General features: G+C 40.1%; 1 protein-coding gene across 3 annotated transcripts in view; it reads left to right on the top strand.

Moving 5' to 3' along the window:
- Positions 1-679: 679 nt before the first annotated feature.
- SH3BGR (SH3 domain binding glutamate rich protein) overlaps positions 680-21570 on the top strand; it is a 30490-nt gene continuing 9599 nt past the window's right edge. Inside the window, exons 1-3 of one of the 3 annotated variants that reach the window (XM_054086088.1) lie at positions 681-932; positions 7093-7278; positions 15351-15431. In XM_054086088.1, coding sequence (XP_053942063.1) covers positions 888-932; positions 7093-7278; positions 15351-15431 — 312 coding nt within the window. In that variant the 5' untranslated portion in view covers positions 681-887. Of the gene's footprint in view, positions 933-7092; positions 7279-15350; positions 15432-21570 lie in introns of all 3 variants that reach the window. The other 2 variants (XM_054086080.1, XM_054086098.1) reach the window with 2 other exon arrangements.

Genomic DNA, 21570 nt, shown 5'->3' with positions numbered 1-21570 from the left:
TCCTGGGTGACACAGTAGAGTGGGATATATTTTACCAAGTGTTCTAGACCTCCTCTTGCACATTGTCCCCTAGCCATTTTCACTGGTGATGCAAAAAGAAGGTAAAACCCCCAACAATACATTCTGGAGGCATAGAACCAGCCAAATCACCCTCCTCAGTACTAGGAAATGTACTGGCACATATTTATTTCAGAGAAGTCCCTGAGCCCTGCAGTGTGGATGATGATCTAAATTCTTTAAACCTGACAGCGTTTATAACCAAGGCTTGTTTCAGCATGATCTCAGCTATAATTACTTCTGCATTTGTGTTCCCCTTTGCCCTCTCCTTCTTCCTTCTGCTTTCATAATTTGCAGCTATAAATCTAAAGTGTCCTAGCTGTGGCCGGGGAGAGGACGTGAGGAGCAGGAGTGACATTGTGACAGTGCCCATGCAACATTAAACATTACCCGGCAGCTTTGTGTTCACCCCCAGCACAGAGTTACGGGCTCCCTGTCTCTTATCCCTTCTCACTTGTCCCTTCCCCCCCTCTCACAAATATTTCTCTAGCCTTGTCTCATTGGTGCACTACTCTCCTTTGCCTTTTTTGGACTGCCACCCTGTCAATCTAATGCAATAAGGCTAGGGGCAGGTGCAAAACCCTTACTATGGCTCCTCTTACTAACCAATCCTCTACTGTCCCTTATCCCAAAATACCTAAGAGCCAATGGAGTGGGAAAATCCGAGACATCAGGGAGAGGCTGAAGCTGCTGGACTGCTGGGTGTGGGGGGGCATCCATTTAGGACCTAGGTTAGCCCAGGAGCTGCCAAACACTTGGATTCCTCTTGAGACTGTGGTGACTTGTGGACAGCAGGCTTGCTCTGCTGATTCATTCTCATCTCTGTCAACATGGTGATCAAGGTCTTCGTAGCCACATCTTCGGGGTCTACAGCGGTAGGTGTCACATTTAACATACTCCTCTTTCTGCTGCGATCAGGTTAGTAAATTAGCCTGGAAGATCCCAGGACTGCCTGAGCTTGCATGTGTGAAAAAAACACTGGATTTCTTCTAGTCTGCATTGACTATGTTATTCTTGAAAACCAATCAAGATGTAGAGAGTTCCTGTTAATGCAGACTTGTGAGGTTTTACTACACTCATAATATTTACCTATAACTTATCTGTCATTTTATAGATTTATTTCTGTTTGAAAAAGAATATGCAATATATTCACTGAAGAAGAAAAAAGTGGATATTGTATTTGCACAAAAGCTAAGGTAGTTTGTTTACAGTAGAAATTAATGTATTTGTTTTTAAAAGAGAATTCAGGGTACTGTTCTTGCCAAAGGGAGACTGTCTAAGAAAGAGCCTGGAGCCAAAGTAAGCTGAATGAAGTTATGCAGGGAAAAAACCCTTCCCTACTCCCCTGCCTTTTCCTAGGTCTTTGGGTTGATTTTTTTTTGTTGTTTTTCTTGGTTTTATTTTTTTGTGTCTGTCTCTGTCTCTCTTGAAATACTATACTGATGATTTTTAGTATTGAGATCTACTGCTGTAGCTGTCAGCACAGAGTATCAGCTGAAGAGAAGGGCATGTGAGTAGTAGGGAGGCTGGAAGTCCGTGGGAGGTGGGAACTGGGAAAGGACTGTTTCCTTTTATATCCAGTTCCCAGATGAGCTCGGATTGCAGCTTTCCTTTGGCAGTCGCTCACTCCCAGTGACATGGCTAAACAAACTGTCTGGTGCTTGCACATAGCTGTAACTACATCTCTGTCTCTCTGACTCCAGCTCTGTGTCATTAAGAAGCTTCCAGATTGAAAAGCTCCAAAAAATCCACCCCCTTTTCAAAGGAGCATCTCTAGAAAATGAACTGAGGGATGTTGCCTGAAATTCACAGGGCTGAGGAATTTTGCAATTTTCTTATCAGGTTGTCTTGCCTATTGTTAAGCCAACAGTCTAAACTTACTACTGACATTTTAGCATTCCTCAGATGCAAGGGAGAGCAAAGAGAGGAAGGGGTTGGAAACTGCGCTTTTAGTAATTTGTAATCTAGCAATTACGGATCAAGTAGCTTTATAAATTGCCATGCGCTGTGCATCAGCAGTCTTTTCGCTCCCGTTTTGGTCTCCTTTTGTTGACCAAATAGAAATTGTCTCTACCTCCTTTGGCGCCCATCTGTTTCCTGAGAAAAGTTGTGGCTGTGACTAAAATCCCAGTGCAGGCATTCAGTATGTGTGCCGGAGCCATCATCACCTCACGTGCCTCAGGTGCGAACTGTTGCCAGTCCAGCTATAGGATTGGGGCTGTAGTGCAGCAAGGCAGTTGTGTGAGTGGTTTGATTAAACACTGACATTCAGAGATCACTTATGCTGTTAAAACTAAGTGTATCATATATTTAGCAGAAGCTAAACCGAGATCACAGAATCATAGAATCATAGAATCACCAGGTTGGGAAAGACCTGTTGGATCATTGAGTCCAACCATTCCTATCTGCCACTAAACCATGTCCCTGAGCACCTCATCTGCCCATCTTTTTGATACCTCCAGGGATGGTGACTCCACCACCTCCCTGCGCAGCCTCTGCCAGTGCCCAATGACCCTTGCTGTGAAAATTTTTTTCTGATGTCCAGCCTGAACCTCCCCTGGTGCAGCTTGAGGCCATTCCCCCTTGTCCTGTCCCCTGTCACTTGGGAGAAGAGACCAACACCCTCCTCTCTACACCGTCCTTTCAGATAGCTGTAGAGAGCAATGAGGTCTCCCCTCAGCCTCTTCTTCTCAAGGCTAAACAACGCCAGTTCCCTCAGCCGCTCCTCGTAAGACTTGTTCTTCAACCCCTTCACCAGCTTCATTGCTCTTCTCTGGACATGCTCCAGAGCCTCAACATCCTTCTTGGAGTGAGGGGCCCAGAACTGAACACAGGATTCGAGGTGCAGGATCTTTCCTCTGCTGTACTTCTTTTGGCTCCCAGTTAGCAGCAATAACTAACTCCTTTCCTTTTGGGCTACAGTGAAGGGATGTGTATGCTACATTGAGCACTGCGCAATGCACAAGCTTTGTGAAGCCATTTTTAGCTGTTAATCATTGCTGCTGTGGTTTATTACTGCTAAGAAAGATGGCTAATGCCAGTGTGCTGTGTAGGTTTTAAGCTTATTAATGCCACTCTCTCTGGTACATTAGCAACCCACAAAAGCAGTTAGTGAGATCCCAGACGTGTACTGAAAGGAAGGATATGGCATCCTTACAGGGCAACACCTCTGTATTTCCTCCTGCCTGGTGTGTTGGATATATCTAGAGCTGTAGCAATCTCAGAAGGCAGCCTGTGTTCAGATTAGTGATACATAATTGCAATGCCAAGTAAACACAAGGTTCAGCTGCAGTAGTTTTCCAGGTTTACTGATTAAATGGATTTCAATGAACCTTTAATGAGTTTACATATATATAAAATAGAACTCACCCGTGCAAGGAACCAGTGCAGACCTCAATATATCACTAAAATCCTATTAGAACCAAATTTTGTAACAGCCTTGTACAGCTTTTTCTGAGAAGAATGAATTTAATCCCTAAAGAGCTTAAATTGGAAATCTAAATTTTCCTAGTAGCACTGGTGCTCTCTTCAATGGGTCTGATCTCCACCAAATGCATGTCATTCATTTTGAATTTCAAAATACGTTGGGCCCTGCCTCATCTGGTGTAAATCAGCAGAGCATCACTGGTAAAGAATGAAAAAAACCATTTCTATTCTAGGTACTGCACAGTCAAACTATTAATTGCAAGTGGCTATCATGTTAATAAATACTTTTAAAAAGTGACTGCAGTGAACCCAGGAAAAATCTGGATCAGATGCTTGAATGATATAATTCACTGTGGCTTTAGAGCAAATCTGCAGTCTGTATTTTCCCCTCAATGATTCAGATTTTTTTTTTAAATCACTTTAGCTTTATTGTCTTTCTGCTTCAAACATAGCTGTTATTGAACTACTCATTAAGGCAAGCAGAAGTGGCGACTTTATAGCACTAAAACGTACTAAATGCTTGGCTTGAAGCAAGCAGTAAAAAATAAAATAATTCTGTCACTAGCCACAGGGATATTTAGAACTAATGGGTAATATCCTGCAAGGCTCGAAAGTACCATTAACCATGGGAGAAAGGGGATTTGTGTCTTACACAGAGAAAGCCTTCCAAAGACTTGCTTATGGCTCCTCATGGTTAGGGCACATTTAAAATTCTTTTATTCCCAGCATTTTTGATGATATTTTGTGAACTCGCCCACCTTCAAATCTGTAGGTCTCAGAAAGACTGAGCAAAATGTAGACTATTTATATTATGTCCTCTAAATTACAGGGTAGAGGTTTGTCATCCATCACTATTAAATCTGGCCATATGCAAGTCTGAGCTGAAATTTCAAATACATTTCAAATCAAATTAGAAGTTAGCGTGTGATAAATAAGAATAATGACAAGGAATAGGTTGTCCATGCAGTGGTAGAACCAAAATCTGCAGAAATTCTGCCTGCCAACACTAATATTGCTGCTGCAGTAAGTTGTTGACCGGGTATCATCGCTTCTGCCATAAGCAGCTGGTCAATGGGAGTGCGCTGGATTGTGAGGATACAGATGATAATATTTAATTATGCATCAGGTGAAACTACTGTTATCTCTATATCTCATGCTTTAACTAGTTAATATTTACTTAAAACTTTTTTTTTTTATTTTATTTTAAGGAACAAGAAACTAGGGATGGTGGAACTCAAGCTTTGTTTAAAGGGAAAATGGCGTAGATGAAATAATATCCTGTTCACCACCACATTCCAGGGAATATGCCCAAGCAATCTGAACTCTTCCCGTGCCATTAGACAGAAGTGAGGGCACAAACAGGCTCCTGCAATTGCAGCCGTCCTGGGAAACACTTTTTCATGTCCTCTGTATTGTTATATCCTGCAAGATTTCCCTCTGTGAGTGCTGTTTACTGGAGAGATTCTCCTGGTTGCCCAGCTACTTAGTGCCAGCCACAGCAAAGACTTGCTTTACGGTTTCATACCTAGTGAGTGTCCCAAGCCTTTTGGTCTGCCTCAAACCCTAATAATTCTAAGCCTTACAACACTGTACATCTTCTACGTAGTTTATCGTTGTTATCATCATGAGAAACATCTCACCTTTTCCTTGTGCAGGCATAATTGCGTGTAACTTTAGTTTCATTCATTTTATTCATTTTTCACATAACTCTCCCCTAATTTTTGCTTTCAGTATTGGTGCTGCCTGAACCTCCTGTGCATTATGAACCTCAAACTGATGAAAAATATTTTATGCAGGTTTAATTCTAAAAGTTATAGCTACAGCCATAAGCAAGGGAGCACAGAATTTGTAGCTCAGTTTCCATTATCTCCTAAGAGGCACTATCTCTCTGGGGTACTAGCTATTCCAGGAGCCGTATCTACTCCATTGCCTGTGTCCAAAGAGACAAGCTGACCCTGAAATTGCAGCTGACAGCACTTGAATATACTGGCTTTCAGAGCATGTGGTGAAACTCTTAGTAATGGCTCATGCAGATTTTATTAACCATTTATGTGAACATTATCCTGATGCTTCTTCCAATGAAGTGCCCCTCAAGCAATCCTTTCTGCCATGTGCATGTGTTCTGGAAATAACTGGACAGCTAAATAGCCATTAAGAGAATGACTTCTGTTTAAACAGTGAACATAAGAATATAAAGAAGCATCTTTGAGATCTGTCAGCTGCAAGAGTTTTGAACAGTTTTGATTAAAGTTTCCATTTAAAGTGATGTGCATTTTTTAGCTCACCATAAACCTCTGTAGTTGTCATAAAAATGTACAGCATTTATCATTTTTTTTAAGCAAGTATAGCTGTCTAGATAGTTACCTCCTTGTTTAAACAAGAAAAAGAAATTTTATCCTTAATCATGAAAATTCATTCTTCCAATATAATAGGCTATCATTCTATTTCAGCCTTGCAGGTTTATTAGATTATAGAAATACATAGTCCACAAATTATTTCTCATCTCATTGCTTGTCTCAGACTGATTTACACTGGCTTAGCATCACTTTAAATTCAGTTGTAGAGACATTTGATTCATGGAAGATGTTTTCAAATCAAATGATGGCTTGGATGTAAAAATTATCTTGATGCACCATTCTAGCTACTACCTATATAGGACACTAACTTGCTGCATGGAGTAGTGTGAGTGGGAGGAGAAGAGAGTCGTGTCTGGAATGTGATTGTGCTAGATGATAGTAATTTAGTTGTCTGTGACCAAAGAGCAGCTTGAAAGAATACAGACCGGTACAAACAGTGCTTGCTTCAAATGCTGCAGGGCTTGTAGGACTAAAGTTTGGCGTTGCAGCTCTTAGACAAGTTAGACAAATACAAAATGGGGAAGTTCTTTAAATGTTGCTTAGGAGTAGCATTTCTTTAGTAGAGAAGTATAGTGAGTATTACATCTCCAAAATCAAGGGATAGGCTATAAGCTTGATGCCTGCATCCTAGGTGTATACATCAATAGCATCAAAGGGAATAAGGGCCATGTGAATTTTAGCTGTATATGACTTGCTTTGTTTTTATGTAATGTGTTCTTCATGGCCCAGCTGGAACACCATTCTGCAATGTGGGAAATATTCAAGCACAGGAGTTAAGCTATACTGGATTTTTATTGAGCTTTCACCTATTTTTAACTGAGCCTAGCATTAAAGAACAGGAACAGAGTGAAACAAATGGCTCATGGAAAGCTGAATGTCATATGTGATGATCAGGAAAAAGGAGACTATTAGATGTTGGGGAGAATATGTACATTCTCAAACTTGCACTGACTTTAGGCAGGATTAGTTTAGGTATTTGTACACCACGCTCATACATCTGGGAATGGAGTAGGAGGCTTCCTACTGAGCATCATTTCTTAGGGGAGGAAAGAGAGTAGCTGGGGGGCAGGGGTGGCTGTGATGGAACGGCAGTGATCTGGCTGCTGAGAAGCAGTGTTGAATCCAAGCTTCAAAATTTTGGGGGTCACTGGAGTATTGAATCTTGCATTAGCTCTGCTTGTAAGTGCAATTGCTTTTAGGAAAAAAAAATAATTTTAAAGAGGGAATTTTGTTTTTCTTCTTTCCTCATCAGATCAAAAAGAAACAGCAAGAAGTAGTGGGATTTTTGGAGGCCAACAAGATCGACTTTCAGCAAATGGACATAGCAGGAGATGAAGACAACAGGAAATGGATGAGAGAGAATGTCCCAGGTGAAAAAAAGCCTCAAAATGGAATTCCTCTCCCTCCACAGATCTTCAATGAGGAACGGTACTGTGGGGTAAGAAGCTGTTTGGAAATTTAAATACCTTCTGAAAGTCTTCTTTCACAGAAAGTTACCCTTTTCCATTAGTAGGAAGCATAAAACAAACTCCTTAAGACAATGTGAGATTCACCTTGAAGGACCTTGAAAGAACCGTTCTTATGAAGCATTTTTTAGGCACAGAAGTGCAATGAAATGAAATGTTATTCATTTTAAAAAGAAAAATATACACAGAGGGAAAACTGCTTAGAGAAATTCTGATTAACAGGCTGTATGGATTATCCCCTGCATACCCAGAGCCTTTACAGGACCCAGAGCAGACTGCAAAGCCTGGAGTTTGCTGCCTGTGACGAGCTGTGTTTTCCTCTTACACTTTCCACCTCCTGCTGTGTAGCTCACTCACAAGTTGTCCTGCTGTTGGCTCTCTGCCTGCACTCTCACTTCAGGTCCTGTAGACCGAAAGCGGTACTGTGTATGTGATACTATGGCTTTTTCACACACTATCTCATGATAACCAAATGTAGACTATGAAGACAGCTCAGCTGCACTTGGTGTAGTAAGTGCTTAATTACGTGTTTTCACATTAACCTACTCAAGACTAGGGAGGTTCATAGCAAGGCTGATCTGCTTTCTCTAGCTCTAGTGTACTTCATTTCTCAAACTTTCAGTTAATGTTGCATGGTGAGTTATGGTATTTTGGTTGTTTGACACAAATTTATCTGGGCTGCTAGGAAGTCAATCTGAGGAACCACAGCCCATGAACAGGAATGTTTCTTTTCCATTACATTATAAAAATAAGTAAATAGGAATTATAGTTGACTGGAATACTTCTAGTGTGTGGTTCGAATTATTGAAATTATATTACTTATTCAATAAATAACCAGCTCTTCATAAAAGGAGTTGTATCTTCACATATGCAGGTTAACAGGTTATTTCTCTTGGAAGAGTGTTCAAATCATGTACCAACATAAATATTAGGATCGTGAATCAAAAGATAGTCTCATTGTCTGGATGGAAATACAAACTGGAAACTACTCTGATATGATCTCTGAAATGAACTTGCAAAGTACTCTGAAATGCAGATTACATAGTGAGCCTAGTTTTAAGTTACTTCACAAATCCAGCATGAACTACTGCTAAGGTTGTTTTGTGAGAGAAGGGATTCACATGCCACTGTTTTTACAGTTAACTTTAGAGCTCTCAGAGCAGACGTTGCTAGAATGATTAACAGTGCTATTGTTTCCTCATTTCCTTTTAGGAATCTTAAAAGAGAACTTGATAGGTTAGAGTTCATGTTTGTTTAATCATCCAACCTGCACCAATAAAAAGTATCATTTGATATATTTGGTTGTGTGTTTTGTGGCACACTATGTTCCAATAAATGTTCTGAGAGTCCCTGGGGAGGTTATGTAGTGAATTAAAGAATAATTGCCTTACAAAGCATTCCAGCCAGCCAGTCTTGCCAGTATATTATAAATATATGGTTTTCACTCCGTGTCAGAAGCTCTTTCAGGAAGCCATACAATCTACAGCTGGAAATAAATTTAGGTTGAGTCCTTTGCAAACACACCTCTGCGTGGAAAGGGGCCGAGAAAGAAGTTGTATCTACTGGTTTAAAAACTAAATAAAATTTACCACTAGTCTAAAAGTCTTCAGAATTCTAATGCACCTATCTCTCTAAGCTCATCGCTAATGATCCCAGTGGATGTGTAACACAGACTGATTTATAGCATCATTATCTCCAAATAAATGAGGTAAGGAGATCTGTATCAATATATAAGCCTCACCATTCTCCTCAAGGGAAGGTACCTTAAGGGAGCTGCACAGTGACTATGAAGGGGAGTTACATGAGCTGGCTGAGAACATGACTGGGGACTGACAGACTGGGTCAAAATTCCTCCAAGGGACATTGTCTTCTGCAACATGTCTACAACATAAACCTGGGTGCTTGCACTCTTCTTCCGTGCATAACCTATGCAGGTCCTACAGACCCATAATTCTGAAATTTAGAACTGGTTTACACTGTTCAAGGTTTACATGGTGTATCTTAACTCTTCTCACATCCTTTGACCTCAACCACCGTGCGAAAAATAGAGCCAAGAATTTTAAAATTCTGTGTGACTCATGGACTCCAGACCAATATCTTGAATTCATGAAAGTCCCTTTAAAATATGTTGCTCTTGTTAGTACAGTCTTTAGTACAGTCTTGTTAGTACAGTCTAAAGAAAGTCATCGAGCTGCTGGAGTGCATGCAAAGAAGAGCCACGAAGATGGTGAAGGGTCTGGAGCACAATTCTTATGCGGAACAGCTGAGAGAATAGGGGTTGTTTAGACCAGGGAAAAGGAAGCTGAGGGGAGATTCTTTTTCGCTCTTTACAACTACCTGAAAGAAGGTTGTAGCGAGGTGAGTGTTGGTCTCTTCTCCCAAGTGACAAGTGATAGGATGAGAAGGAATGGTCTAAAGTTGCACAGGGAGAAGTTTAAGCTAGATATTAGGAAATGTTACTTCACTGAAAGGGTTATTGGGCACTGGCAGAGGCTGCCCAGGAAAGTGGTTGAGTCACCATTCCCAGAGGCATTTAAAAGATGGGTAGATGTGGCACTTAGGGACATGTTTTAGTGGTAAAAGTGGCAAGCTTAGGTTTATGATTGGGCTTCATCTTAAAGGTCTTTTCCTACCTAAATAATTCTATGATTCTGTCTTCAAGGGCCTCAGTCTTATGGCACCTAGAAGCTTTCAAATCTGTAGCCTGAGTATACGCACTCAGTTTATATTCATTTCCTGGTATGCCAAAACCAACTTCTAACTTAAACAGCTCTAGTCTCATGTGTTTATAAATGGGAATAATATCATTTTTTAATCTTCATTTTACTGTACTAAACAAGTCAAGCTTTTTACACTTCTTTTGTTGTAAGACATTTTCTCTGGGGTAACGGCAGCAGTGGACACGGGTAAACTGACAGATGTGATCTATCTAGACTTCCGTAAAGCCTTTGACACAGTCCCCCACAACATCCTTCTCTCTAAATTGGAGAGATATGGATTTGATGGGTGGATGTTAGGGTGGATGAGAAACTGGTTGGATGGTCGTATTGAAAGAGTAGTGGTCAATGGCTCAAAGTCCAGATGGAGATCTGTGGCAAGTGGTGTCCCTCAGGGGACTGTACTGGAACCGGGGCTGTTTAATATCTTTATCAATGATATTGACAACGAGATTGAGTGCACCCTCAGCAAGTCTGCAGATGACAACAAGCTGAGTGGTACAGTTGCTGCACAGGAAAGACGGGATGTCATCCAGAGGGACCTGGACAGGCTGAAGAAGTGGGCCTGTGAGAACCTCATGAGGTTCAGCGAGGCCAAGTGCAAGGTCCTACACATGGGTCGCAGCAATCCCCGATTTCAGTACATGATGGGGGATGACGTGCTTGAGAGCAGCCCTGCAGAGAAGGACTTGAGGGTGCTGGTGGATGAGAAGCTTGACATGAGCCGGCAATGTGCTCTTGCAGCCAAGAAGGCCAACCGTATTCTGGCCTGCATCAAAAGAAATGTGGCCAGCAGGTCGAGGGAGGTGATTCTGCGCCTCTATTCCTCTCTTGTGAGACCTCATCTGGAATACTGTGTCCAGTTCTGGAATCCTCAACTTAAGAAGGATATGGAAGTGTTGGAATGGGTCCAGAGGAGGTCTACAAAGATGATCGGAGGGCTGGAGCACCTTCCCTACTAGGATAGGCTGAGAGAGTTGGGCTTGTTCAGCCTGGAGAAGAGAAGGCTCAGAGGAGATGTTATAACGACATTCCAGTACCTGAAGGGGGCCTACAGGAAAGCTGGAGAGGGGCTATTCATAAAGGCTTGTGGGGACAGGACCAGAAGGAACAGGTATGAACTGGAGAGAGTCAGGTTTGCACTTGACATAAGGAAGAACTTCTTCACTGTGAGAGTGGTGAGGCACTGGCACAGGTTGCCCAGGGAAGCTGTGGATGCCCCATCCCTGGAGGTCTTCAAGGCCTGGATGGGGCCTTGGGCAGCCTGAGCTAGTGGGAGGTGTCCCTGCCCATGGCAGGGGGGTTAGAACTCAATGATATTTAACGTCCCTTCCAACCCAAACTATTCTATGATTCTACGATTCTTTCTCCTTCCTACTAAGTTTTTTCCCTCCTGATTCCCGGGTAGTATTTTTTTTTTAGATCAAACTTATTCTATTTAATTTCTGCTAGTTCTGCTTTCTGAGATCAGTCTTTTCCCTCTCTTCCTTTCCTATTGATTGTCTTGTATGTTTGGTTCTCATTTGCACATGTGCATATATATAGATGTTAACAACATGCTGGCCTTGAGGAATGAGAATCCAAGGGAAAAGATTTCCTTCCTCACTCTGAGAAAGAGGAATTTGGAGAGAGATGTGACAATCTTCAAATATTTTAAAAGCTGCAGCAAAGAGGGATTTGGTATTGGTCTGAATTAAATATTGACCCTGCTTTGAGCTGGAGGTTGAAATATGGTTTCCTGAGGTTTCTTCCCACCTGAATTATTCTCTGATTCCAGCATTTTGTAAAATGTGTCCAGCTCCATGCACACTGCAAGTGGGACAAGATGTAATGAGCAAAAATGCAGCAGTAGAAGATTAAATCAGACATCACAAAAAAAATATGTGGAGTTCAGGAGTTTGTTTCATTTTCTTTTTAGAGGTCCTTACTAATGGACTGGAGAAACACCTATCAGGAACACAGTAGTGGTTACTGCCTTTGAGATCTTCCCCAGTCCTCTCTTCCACAGTTCAGTGATTTTTTGGGGATGGGGCTTGGGAAAGATGGGATACTGGGGACAGCTGAGGAGGCTTCCTTTTCATGCTGGAAAAGCCCGAAATAGTGAGCGAGTAAATGCAGTCCTGCTGCTAATGTCCATGTCTGCTGTTATCTTCAGTATCTTCATCTCCTGGCTGACCCTGAAGAACTGCTTCATCTCCTAACTTGCTGTAAAATATAGGTTTCTTAGAGATGCATTTACGAAAATACAGTGTGAGCAGCTTTTCTGCAAGGTCAGAGACGCTTAAGGCTGTCTTACAAAATGCTTGAATCTTATTTTTCTTTCAGATCTTTGGTATTCTTGCTTGAAGAAACAGATTAGAAATAGATTCATTTTGTATGTCTGGCTATAGCACCAGTTTCAAGTATCCATTCTAATCCATCAGCATTGGCAATTATGCTCGTGTTTGATCTTTTTCTGAAGCTGCTTCTTTGCTCATGTCTAGACAGTTGTCTGCATCTGTGTCACTTTCTAAATATATTGAGCAGGCTGTTGTTCTTTTCTTTGCTTTTGCTTAAAAAAAACCTCCTAGAAAACTAAAAAAGAAATGGAATGTAAACTTCAGGGTTTTTTTGTAAGCTGAAATCTATGCTTTTCTCTGTAAAATGAAATCCGTAGAACAAAATACCTGTGTACTTTTTTTTTTTAAAAGAATCTGAATTATTAGGTAAAACTTTTATTTGATGCTTCATGTAACTGCTGAAGTCAAATATATAGAAATCATAGGGACCTCTGGAGGTCTGTAGTCCAGCCTGCTGCTTAAAGCACAGATAGTTTTAAAGTTAGTTTATGTTTTTTAAGTCTTTTGCCATCTAATTTTCAAAAGTGTGCAAGGATGGCATTTCCATGCTTCTCTGTGTGCTCTGGTCTGGTGCCATACCAGTCATGTGGGGAAGAACTTTCTGCTGTTCTCCAACTGGAGTTTGCTATTTGCTGTCTAGCATTTCCATTGTGGTCATACAAAGGATGATAATGTGGAGTGTATATGTGCATATGCACTTGTAAAGAAAAACTCATGGTGATGTTGTGTGTGTAGTTTTTTAGATATGTTTTGCTGTATTTTTCAAAGACTAGTTCCAATGATAGATGACACCACTAACCTTCACCTAGACCATTTATATCTTCTCATACAGATACAATATTATTGCTTACTTGAAATAAATCATTACTGCTTATATTTCTTACTGCCTGCCTTTGGAACAGCTATCTTTGACCATTCAGTGAATGGAGAGGTGAACAAGTCATCATTAGGGAAATGAGTGTAAATATACAATACAAAAAAATTTTACATCATCATTGTAGTCATGCTTTTACACCATGCTATATATATTATAGCTTACTCCTCAGTGTAAACAAGGTAAGTGATCTTCCATTTATTGCGAGGTACCACTTTTAATTTAGGATGTCATTGTACACTAGCAGCTGCCAAGAAGTACGTGATGTGGAAGAAGGTTGTTATCTCTTCTGATAAGAAGTTGATCTGGTCATTAATAGGTCTTGCTTGTGCCTTCAGGTCTGGTTATCTACAAGAACATTTGTCTCTTGAGATTTTTAGTACGCTTGCTGTCTGCTGCTTTTCCTCTGAGGAGAAACTAACAAGACAAAATATCAAGTCCTCCTTTGTTGTAGTCTTCTGTTTGTTTCCCAGCTATTGACATGTCATGCCATAGTTTGCCTAGGCTTTTTTATGAGTTCGTGGTATCCAGGAGGACAAAAATTTCCTGTGTTTTTATGGCCCATGTCTAATTCCAGCCCTTTGAATTGCAGAAAATCCTTGTGTTCTTGTTTGCTGTATTTCTCCTAAGTTTATGGGTAAGACTTCAGACACTGGCTTTCTTAAACACTTAGGGCAGACCTGGGTTAGATAAGAAGGAAAAACCCACAACAATGTGAAAACAGCAGAGAGATGGTTTGAGAAATGAGTGGTCTGGAGCAGCAGCAGATATTCTGCCTGGTCAGGGTAAAATTTGTTCTGGGCTTCTTCCAGACTGGGCAGTTCCCACTGCTTGTTGCTAGGTCTGTGTGAAAGCTTGTCTGTCTCTTAGATAAATCAGTGAAATGGACTGTCATTTATCTCGTCGGTTAAGCTGAGTTGCCTCTTCCAAACTGAACTGAAATGTCATTAATTCCAGTCTTATTGACATTAAGGTGACTTGTAAACCATCCTCTCCAGCTTTTCCTTCAGCCAATAATTTATTCTTTGTAAACACTGCAACAACTCAATAGAACAACACAGGTCCTAACCCAGCTTTACAAACAAGTGTCAAGGATGAGTCAGCACCTTAGTATTTATAGGCTTCTATTTTTGGAATTACTTGGGATGAGAGGGAGGATGATAGTGTGGTTGAGGCAGAAGTCTAGAACTCAGCAGATATGCTTTCATGTCTCCTGTCCTACGCAGAGCTGCTGTGGGATTGTGGGACAGTCACTTGTGAGCACAGTTCCTGCTGAGATTTAAATAGAAGTTGTTTTTTACCAGTGTAAGATACAAGTCATGAACTTCCCAGTAGCAAACTAGTGATAGCAGAGCTTCCTTAATTAACAGGAAGGTTGTTTGGGTGAATACAGTAAAGACCATGCAAGTTATGGGTGATAGGATAGGATCCATACATCACATCTTTTCAATTATATTAGCACTGAAGAGAAAATGAACATTCAACATAATGATTTATAACTTCAGTTTACATGTGAGTAAGACATTTTGGCTGGTATATCTATGTCAGAGAGAACAACACAGTTCTTTGCTAAGTTTGTTTGAAGAGCAACGACATGTTCTAACCAGAACACCTTTCTTTAAAATAAAGTTTCCTCATTATCATTTCACTTGTGCTATTATGTTGTCCTCTATTTGCCGTTCACTTCCCCTGACTGCATCAATCTTCTATTTGCCATAAAGCTGTCCAGGGTTTTGAGGGCCAATTTTGTGTTCTTACTCACAGCAAGCTTTATTTTAACATTTAAATGGGAATAGATTGGCTTTGGTGTGTACAGCTAAGGCACATTCAAATGAGATATTTCATTTTATTTGATTCTGACATAGATTTGATAGAATTAAAGTGTAAGTCTTTGGAGAGTTTTGCCCATTTGTTCATTTTACCAGCCAGTGTGAAACTCCCTTTAACTAAATTTTCTTCCTGGGGCTTAGATAATGCAGGTGGTTGTACAAATGCATAGTCACTCTCATCAATATAAGAAAGATTTGCCTGGGCTATTCTGTTTCTCCCAGGCTTTTGTTATTTTTGTAACCAGTTCTCTGTTGTTTGTTTCTTCCTTTTTTTTTTTTTTTTAGGATTTTGAATCCTTTTTCTCTGCTAAGGAAGAAAATATTATTTATTCATTCCTGGGTCTTGCTCCTCCTCCAGGCACAAAGGTATGCACTGCTGTCTTTCCATGGGGGGTATTTATTTGATTTTAATAAAAGTTGAAGATAGGCAATGACTCAGCATGTCAAATAAGGGCAGTGAAAAGCACTACGTTAGATGCTGCTGTAGCAAAGCGCTCACAAGGGTTAAAAAAAAGTGGCTGGTTCAGTATATAATAGAAAATACTTCTCTCTTCCCTTCTTTCACTGCAAACTTGTTACCATTCCTCCAGATGATGGGTTTTGTTGTTGTTATTGTTGACACAAACCAGTATTTTATCATGTTCAGATTTTAAATGATGCAGAATTTCCTAATGCAATTTGTAGGTTGTGCTAATTACAAGAAACCTTCACTTCCCCCTGACTGCATCAAACCTTGAGTAAGCAGGCTTTGTACTGGCCACGAGTAGAGGAGCTGGACCCATTCCATTCTGTGTGTGTGTGTACAGGCTGGCACTATGGGTTTGCTCCCCTGCCTTGGGGAGATAAAATCTTACTCTTGACACCATGAAGTCCCTTTGGCAAATCAACCCTTTGTTCTCCATCCACTGTATTTTGACAATGTTCTAATATTTTTCTGACAAAAGAATAAGGTGTTTCTTTGATTTTTTTGATTTATTTGTTTGTTTCCTTTACAGAGAGCAATGTGTTTCATCTTTAACTTCTTTTAATTAGAAGATTTATAACTCAGAGCATTACAGCTCTCTTGTCCTAAGATCATGTTAGATGATAAACAAATATTGCTGTATTTAATGTGGGTGATTCAACAAAATAAATGAATCCGGAGCGCCATGAGCCAGAGCGATAGCAGAGAACTCTGCTGCATCATGCTAACCTGGCTGAAGAGCTGCCCTGGAGCATGAGATCTTTCTGTTCCAACTCTGCTGCCATTTCTGTAGCGACTTTGAGTGAAACACTGTTGTAAATGTCTCTGCTTTTTCTCTTCTGCCAAAGTAGAGAGAAAAAAGAGTCTTTCCTAAGTGCTTTGAGAGCTACAGATGAAGAGATACCCAGGGGACAGTCACAGTTGCTATAAATGTCTTTGACACTGAGTCCCTGTGTGATAAGGAACAAGTGATTTAAACTTTCTGCTTTAGCTGTGCCATCTCCCATCAAGGGAAATAAAACTACTTGCCTACCTCACAAGGGCCTTGTGAGAATTCATTTAATTAATGTCCACAAAGCCTGAAAAGCTTAAAAGGACTGCAGGTATTACATATTATAATAATTATAAAAGATACGTGGAGAGTCAATAAGATAAAGAAAATTGCATTTTTTTTCCATCTTCCCACTTCCTATATTATCTGCTCCATCATGCAAGGTTCTGTTAGATAGCATGTCTGAAAAGCAAAGTAGCAATTTTTTGAATTCATTAATTCCCAGCTATCAGCAGAGGCTATTAGAATTTCTGTTTAGTGACAACTTCGTAAATGTTGAAAAGAATGTTTTTGGTACATTTTGCTGGGCAAATTACTGCTAGTGTTATTGGTAGCAAATAGGTATGTTTTTTGCTGATTAACTGCTGCACTGGTAGTGGTTGTTTCAGTCCAGTAAGTGGAAATAAGTGAGGATGTTTTTAAAAAATACATGTAAAGAATGGAAGTATATTTACATCATCTCCTTTTTAGAATATGTTCATGGATTTGATGGAGACACATACAAGTGGTTTAGCATTTATTGCAGAGGTGCTTCTAAGCATCTTTCCTGCATGATGGGCTGGCTGTGCTTTGTCATACACATAAGCTTGCTGCACTACTTCTTCTTTCATTAGGCTGTCAATTCAACCTTAGCATGAAGTACAACGGATAGCTTGTGACATTGATTTCCACCAGCGTGAATCTGGAATAATAATTCAAATGTGGAAGAGATGGTAATGATGACACATATGACAGGGTTTCCTGCTAACATCTTCTTAAATAATTGTATTTTTTTTTTCTGGAATAAGATGGTAATTTATAAAAAAGCAAACTATAAAGCCTGGAAACACCACCGGCCAGTAAGCATTTGCTTTCTAGGTGTTTTTAGCTCACTGAGGCATTATAAAGATTAATATGAAGTTGATACATGTTTTATACTCTTGCCTTAGATGATTCTCTTTCCTCTTCCATCCATCTTTTGTCTCATATTGCACAAGAGAAGCTCTTTAGCGACCATGATGCTGTTTGACAGCACAGCTGTCAAGAATCCTGACCCAGGTCTGTTGTAGACCTATTTTCCAGAGCAAGCAAAGGAACTTTTTGCTACTCCTCCCAGCAAATTATAACTTCCCGACCAAATAGGTATATTAAAATTCATTGCCATGTCAGCCTGATGAGTGCAAAATACATGTCTCCAATTTGCAAATTTGCATTATTTAGCCCTGATTTCTTTCTGGGTTAGGTGGCTACAACTTGTCACCAAACCTGGTTGACCGATCTTTACTTTGAAATATTAGGTCTAGGTGTTAGAGCTCTGATGGTGTCAGAGCCTAATGTGCAAGCTGATCTACACATACATGGTGAGTCTGATACATCTAGGACACATCAAGTTGCAGACCGATTGTAAGACACATGTAAAGAAGCTCTGAATATACACAGGTGTAAAGGAGATCCTCAGATCTGCAGCACACATGTAAAGAAGTCTTTATGCACTTATTTAAGTATCCTCTTACTTAAAAAAAAACCCGCGATTTTTTCAGTTGAAAATAGCAAATTGACATCAAAGTTAACCAGACTGGCTGGAAAACAGGCTGGGGGGCAGCTCCCTAAGTAAGCATTTGCTTCTCCCGGCAGCCAGCTGTTTTTGGACCTCTGCTGAGGGTTCTGGTACCACTGTACTGATGGCCAATTGCTGTGCCCATCACCGTGTTCCCATAATATCCATTCCATATGGCATATGGAAAACTCTGCAGATCCCGGTGGAAAGGCCAGAGTTCTAAATGCTAACTATTTGCCTAGGTCACTGTGGAAGTCAGGCGAAGATCTTCACACTTTTTTTCCTATGTACCAGATACATTTTTATCATTAAAGGGTGCTATGTGGCCATAAAAGTGGCACTACAGAAAATCAATACTTATTTTTGGCACTTCGGAAAGGATCAATTAGCTCACATCATCCTTTCTCTCCTGTTACTTCCCCATTGTACTGATTATTATGTTTTCTAAAGCATCTTTTAAGAAGGATGAGTTAAACAGTTTTCTATGCCTAAGAGAAGGAGCAGTCATTGTGTTAGTAAGTTCTTCAGTCTATTAACATGAAATACCTTCTCAGTTGAAGGAATACCTGGTCATAAATACTTTTCGCCTAACTTCTAAACATGTTCCATAGCAAGCTGGGATTTAAAATACAGCTATGCCCTGTGCCTGACCCAAAGATCACCCAAGTCAGTGACAGATTTTTGAATGATCCCATTTAATCTTGGATTAGTGGCATTGACAGTCATGTGCCAAGAGACTACATGTGTACATTTAGAATCATAGAATCATAGAATCACCAGGTTGGAAAAGACCTCTTGGATCATTGAGTCCAACAATTTTTGAGCTATAATTAAGGCAGTTTGTATGTCTAGGGTCAGGTGTGTCAGTGTCAGCTGCCCCCTAAGTTGGGTACATTTCCTTTTAAAGCCCGCACAAATACTATGCTTAGTCTGAAACTGTTCTCAGTATTATTTTATCTTTTCTGAAATATTGGTGACGTAAAGACCCCATTAATAGGTGTGGCTGTGCCATTTGTTTTCTATAATGGCAGAGGTGAATTGTTCTACCGATGAGATGTCTGTTACTTAAAACAGTATATTGTATCATTACACTTCCTGAGTGTCTCAGCAAGGTTTGAATGCAGGTGATAACTGCATTTTATTTTCAGGCCCAAACAGATTTTCAGGCAACTTTATTAACCACAGTGGAATACTGCCTCTGTTTCCGAGAAGTCCAGAGAGCCAGTAGCTTGTAGAAAGAAAATTTAGGTTTCCAGTTTCTCTGTGAACTCAGTGAAGCTGATTTACTTGAGCTGAGGATCTGTTTTCAAATCTTGTATATACTTAAGTCCTTAATCTTTATATTTTTGGTCTCAATATCCATAGTCTTGATATCTTAAAATCCGAAGATACTTGAGCTTTGGTGTTACAATTGAAAAAGACTTCTACTAAGACTGGTTTGGATTACAAAATTACAGTATGTGCATCTTGTTTAAAGAGAAAATGACCCGTCAGCCAATGTTTATAAATGGTACTTCATTTTAAATTAGTTAAAAATTAAATTCGGTATTTCTATGGAAAGCTAGTATAATGCTGACATTCCAAACATTACAGCTCTCCATATAATAACCAAAAACTCTTTATGTGTGTGTGTGCGCATACACCTGTGTTCTGGCTGCTTCTAACGTTTAGTTCTTTTAGCTACAACTTTTTTTTTACCTTATGCTCTGACTAAGTATATGATCCATCTGAGATAGTTTTACACAATAGGTTCATTTTAATTAGAATGCCACCTTCAGTCTTTATGTATTTTATATACCTGCCAAAAATATTAAATACATAGATTTTTAAAATGAAATGTTAATATACATGCTGAAAATAAATATCTATCTGATTTAGTTTTTGTTAACGCTATCCTTTTCATTTTAGGAACTCCTACAAAGAAAGTACCTGTAAGGATGTTACCGTTTCCTTAACAAAACAATGTATTAACACAATGATGCACAAGAGAATTGCAGTATATGCCTGTGCCACTACATATTTTAATCTTCAAGTATTTTATGAGCTTGTGGGGGAAAAGTAAAAGACAAATGTCTCTGTAGACCTGTTTTCAATAGCAATGCTGCCAGCTTCAGAGTGCAGTGTGCTCACAGTTTTATGTGTACTTGAATGAGACAATATTGCCAGAAAAAGAAGCAGTCTTTTCTCCTTCCTCTGCCTCCTTCTGCTTACTCCCAGCTGCTCATTCCTCTCCCCAAGCACCCTCCATGTGCTGGCAAAAACATTCGTGCAGCTGTGTAATGGAGTGAGCACATTGTGTGTGGTAGAGGTGTTTTTCTTTCAAAATCTTTAATCTTGATCAGCCTTCTGCTCCAGTTCATGGAAAGGCTTTTGCTGCCAGAAGGCCAGGCAGTGCTGGGAGGGACTCCTGGGAGGACCACGCTTGCTGTTGTTTTTTCTCTGTGGAGAAGAAAGGGAACTAATGAGTATATGCAACTACTTTCTTTTCATTGCAAGCTCCTTGTATGTAAAACATATTTTCCACGATTCAGGAGAAAATTGCCAAAAAGGCACCAAATCTTACAGACAATGAAGTTTCAGGAAAAAGGTAAAGCTACAGAAGTATTTTGTCCATCTTCACTCTGTCACGATATCTGCTGCCAAACATTCCTGACCGCCTTCCTATCATTTTTGTCCCCATCTAGCAGGAGGACACCTTATATTGCACACCACATCATGTGACAGAGTTCCCTAAGTCAGCACTCACCCAGGCCCTCTCTGGGACTAAAAGCCAGATAGCTATTCTAGTGCCATGCTTCTGCAGGCTAAGTACACAGGCTGAAACCAATCATATGTTTAGGGCACCAGAGGAGGACCTCTAAATTTACAAGGATAGGAGATTATGACTGGAGGCTTTTGTCTAGACAAATGAAATTATGGAAAAGCAGAAAACCCCAAACCAACCAGATGGATGAGTTGTGTGGGCTTGGTCACAGAGATGACAAAGGAGCTTGTCTTCTGATCACGGACATGCTGCTCTGCCACACCATGTAGGACAAAACAGGACCACTCTTGAGCCAAGTTCTCTGTTGCTGGAGGCAACCACACCAGATAATACCTCTCAGAAGTGACCAAATTTTTAGTGATCATCTTTTAATGAATTTAGTCCTTTATCTCCAATTCTCTACTAAGAAGCTCTTCCAAAATTTCATAGTGATAATTTTTATTTACAGCCAGTTTGTACTTATTTTGTATCTACTTCAATCTTTCTTATCCTATTCTTCTCTGATGTTTACTCTGATCTATTTTTAGAGAGCTATCGTATCCCCTCACAGCGTTACATTTAATAGATTAAAGTAATGAAGGTTTTTTTGTCACCCTTTCATAAGACAGACTTTCCACTCCCTCAGATATTCCTGTAACCCTCCTCTGCACCTGTTCCTGTATGAATTTCTCTTTCTTGAGCCTGAGTGAC

The sequence above is a fragment of the Cuculus canorus genome, chromosome 1 (assembly GCF_017976375.1).
Source record: "Cuculus canorus isolate bCucCan1 chromosome 1, bCucCan1.pri, whole genome shotgun sequence".
NCBI lineage: Eukaryota > Metazoa > Chordata > Aves > Cuculiformes > Cuculidae > Cuculus > Cuculus canorus.
This window is presented reverse-complemented; position numbering and strand designations above follow the sequence as displayed.